At 30.5% G+C, this 4,272-nt stretch overlaps 1 protein-coding gene across 1 annotated transcript; it reads right to left on the reverse strand.

Annotated features, from left to right (window-relative positions):
- Positions 1–517: 517 nt before the first annotated feature.
- On the reverse strand, positions 518–2,998 carry LOC145840545 (uncharacterized). The gene is made up of 6 exons (XM_082947842.1): positions 2,918–2,998; positions 2,415–2,549; positions 1,923–2,099; positions 1,477–1,604; positions 974–1,124; positions 518–690 (listed from the first exon to the last, which is right to left on the reverse strand). Exons 1-6 carry the CDS (start codon positions 2,961–2,963, stop codon positions 518–520), a joined length of 810 nt encoding a protein of 269 aa, XP_082803968.1. The 5' UTR covers positions 2,964–2,998.
- Positions 2,999–4,272: the final 1,274 nt, after the last annotated feature.

Consider the following 4,272-nt stretch of genomic DNA (forward strand, 5'->3'; position numbering starts at 1 on the left):
TAGATTTACCTTAAATTAGTTTCCCACTGTAGTTAGTTATTGATAAAAACTCTAACTCTGGCTTATACGAAAATCTAAAAATCTAATGCTAGGTTTTTTGAAGTGGGCAATTGGCTTATATAGGGGCGATTGTTGCTATCAGAGGCCATTTATTAGTATGGCGGCAAAAAGTAGGTGGGCAACTAAGTAATAAAAATTAAAAAGCGAAATCAAATAAATAGAAATTGTTGTTTATAATTTCTCGCCTGGGGGCGTTTACGAAAAAGAGTTTGGGAAACGCTCATTCAATCAGTAAAGTAACTAAAAAAACAACATAATTAACAAAAAGTTCATTTTGTTTATTTTATAACAAAACTAGAAAATTTTTTATTAAAATTTCCTGTACTTTCAGCCTAGCGTATACAAAAGCATTTTTCAACTAAGCAATTAAACGAACAATATAATTGAATAAACTTTTATTTATTTTACTTGATGTTACAAAACACATAAACTACCAATATTAAAAATATACATTTTTTTAAGCGCAGTTGCCCTGCAGGTCGTAGTACAGGTCGTTCCACTCGTTGGGGTTGTACAAGTTGAGACCGTCGTCGATGTGGACCGGGTCGGACGGGGACCAGATGCCTCCCCACCTCATACCGTTGTCCATGACCTTCTGGATGAAGCACTCGCTGTAGCTGTTGGTTCCGTCTGTTAAGTAACAAGCATGTTTACTTGTAAAAAGTTATGTAAATTGCGTTATTTAGTGTTTAATTAAGAAAATTGAAAATAAATAAAATAATTAAAAAATATTTTATTTAAAGACTTATTTTAGTAGTTATCACACAGCAAACTTTAATAACGTTAGTAAATTGTTTATAATCAGACAACGTTATCCGCTATCTAAAACAAATTTTATTCAAAAGTTTAAGAAAAAAAAGTTAAGACTAAAATTAATGACAGTTGAACAAAAGTGCATTATGACGTCACTAACAGTACATGCAGTCGCCGTTGCACCACCCGATGGGAGTGTCCAGGTTCAGATCGATGGCGTGTCCTACAAGGTGGTTGGAGTTACTGGCCGGTGGGACCACGGTGCCTCCCAAGTTCTGGCCCTCCTGTCTGAAAGCGTGGGTCACTTGAACCTGTTTTGAAAATAGGTTTGAGGTCGGTTAAGATCAAAAATGCATTAAAAACTACTTAAGATTATGAGAAAGCCGTCAAGACAAAAATTTTGGCATCCTAGTGCTTCTGAATAACAAAAAAAGTTTCAATTATAAGTTAATATAAATTATTGCAAAGTTGTAAAAAGTGTCCTTATAATATTTTTCTTTTACTCCAGTCAAAAACTGGTTATTTGAGCTTGCGCAAAAGTTAGGCGTAATTTTTTTGCTAAAAGGATGTAATAATAATAAATTAAGATTAAAGTAATATATACCAGTTTTTCTAAGTAAAATCAGGTTGTAGTTCAAAGTTTATATAAGTTCAACTACTAACAGTGACATCGCATTGCTTGGCGTAGCTGTTAATTTTATCAAGGGAACTTTCAAATCCGCTTTCGTATTCTACGGTGAGACCGTTGTATCCGACAATGTGGGTTCCTCTGTAGCTTTTGAGTGCACACGCTGAATATTTAGATACATTTTAAACTTTATTACGATACTTTCTACTTGTATTCTTTTTATCACTTGTGTTATTCTAACAACTTTTTACATTTACTACAAGCTTACTAAATATCAAAATCAACAAAAGAAAGAGTATTTAAATCTGAAAAAAGACTTTATAAAACTTTTTATTTTTAAAAACATCTTCACTAAAATTTTATTACTCGTTTAGTTATGCACTGTATTAAAAAAAAAACAACAGTAACTGAAATATATCTAAAACAAACAATAAAAATTAAAATCATTAAAACAGAACTTATTTTTTACAAAACCACCAACATCCCGACGAAGATCCTCCAGAGCTTCCGTTTTTCAAGCAGCACTTCCTGCTGGACGGTCCTCCGCACATCCCTCCCGAGTAGCTTCCCCCGCAGTAGTTCGAGTCGTCCTGGCACACTCCTCCCGACGACGTGCACGAGGAGTCCTTCTCCGCGTACTCCTCCTCCTCATTCTGGCCTTTGTTTGCAAATGTTGTTTGAAGTTGTTTTGTTTTGCAGTAATATTTTGAAAGGTACTTGGATTAAAGGCTAAAATTTTTGGATTCATTTTTACGGAAAAAAACGTTAACTTGTTTTTCATCAAAAAATTGAAATATGACCGGTTTTTGACCAAGTTATCAAAAAAAAAAGGTAGTCACCCGAACCAAAACTTAGACAACTATTTACTGATACGCTTAGTGTAAAATAAACACCAAACATTTAGTCACATAGTTAACAAAAACAAAAAAACAAACGGTACACTAAAAATAAACTAAAATCAAATACAACGTACAAGATCTGTCGCAATCGAGACAGCACCTTATGTTGCTGTCCCCATCGCACAATCCCGTTTCCACTCCCGCGGTGCACTTGTAATATCTGTAATCAACGCAGGTTCCTCCCTGGTTCGTGCATTGTCTGTCCGATGCTGTACAAACGTTTATTGGTTTTTTTAAGATTATTTCTTTATGCAAACAATACTTTATTGTTAAAGTTGCTTACTAGACTGCACCAGAAGACCACCAACAACAGCCCATGCAGTGTGCATTGTTGATGGTGCAGTCCAGTATGATACTTATTTAATGACTGCATAGAAAATATTTTACCATTGCTGCATTTAACAGCCAAAGTTAAGTACTATTGTTTGGGGTATGTAAAAATACAAACATTATTTTTTTTTAAACTTCTTTTGTTAATATGTAATTAAAACAAACAACTATTAAACTGAAATTGATGAAAGTTAATGAACATATTTTGAAAATTACTAGTTTATTATAAACAAAACTTGAATCTTACCGTAAGCACAACCGAATACAAAAAGCAAGGCTATCAAAGTTCTCATGTTAAAGCTCTGTGTCTAAAGCTTTGTTGAAATATAACGTTTGTTTTTAAGTTTATTGCATATATATTTGTACTTTTTGTTTCTTACATAAACACCATATGGAAAAATCTCACGCTTAGTTTTAATTTATCAGAAATTCATGTTTTTTGCGATAATTTCAAACATGTGCACACGATACTTGGCATGAGAAAAATTTCAAAGTATTACTTCACCTTATTAACTTAAGAAAATTTGCCTACTAGTTTGATGATTTATAAACCTTTTAAACTCTTCAAAGTAAAAGTTTTAGATATTATACTTTTAGCTTGTTTTTACAGTTATCAAAAAACTGACTGTATTTATAAAACTTCTTAAAATTTTGAAAAACTGAGCAATTTTTTAGTCAACAGCTTCAGGTATTTATGAAGTTTTACGATATATAAGTTTAGTTTGACTATAAAGTACTGTAGTGAATATTAAATCACTGTTTATCCTTCTTCAATATTTTAGCAGTCAAACTCATTAGAAAATTTATACTATTATGATTTTTCCGAAGTTTTTATTGTTTGTATAACTCTTATCATAAATGGTTGTTTATCCACTAATTTTGACTAAGTGTTTTGGAAATTCCTAGCTTTTATATCGAGTAAAGTTTTAGAAGTAAAAAGTTTTATACATTTAGGTAATCTCAAGTTTTCAAAATATTAAACGTTTACCTACAAGGTTTTTGAACATCGTTTAAAACTAAAATAGCATATTTTGTTTTCAATCAATAGTTTCGTTAGCATTAAATATTGCTTGCTTAACTTTAAAACTTTATTTTGTCTTTTTAAACAAAATTAAACACTAGGTTTTGATCCTTAAAACGTGATATAACTAAATTACAAAGTTTTTAAAAAAGTACTACAATAAACTTTTATGATTTCAAAATAATAGCTTTGAAAGTTTTATTATTTAGTTAGTTGTCAAAAACACTTTGATTTAATTTAAAAGTTTTGTTAAAATTTTTTTTGTAATTACAACAAAACCTTTAGTTTGGAAACCATGCAAAAAAAAACCTACTGATATATGTACTCTACTACTTAATAAAGCTAATTTAAACAACAAAATGAATTAATTTTTACCTTAGATAGATTTTCAAAGATCAACAACCAAAACGTCAATACAATCAAATTTAAAATTAAATCATAAGTAAATAAAATGGGATTTTTAAGAGTTTATTTTTAGATTTATTAAGTTTACATTATCAAAAGACTAATTAGTCTGTATTATGAACATGCTTTTTGTTTTTAGTATCAAAGTAAGTGCTTTTACTAACTTAATGTTTATT

The sequence above is a fragment of the Thalia democratica genome, chromosome 7, assembly GCF_965202585.1.
Source record: "Thalia democratica chromosome 7, ktThaDemo2.hap1.1, whole genome shotgun sequence".
Lineage (NCBI taxonomy): Eukaryota > Metazoa > Chordata > Thaliacea > Salpida > Salpidae > Thalia > Thalia democratica.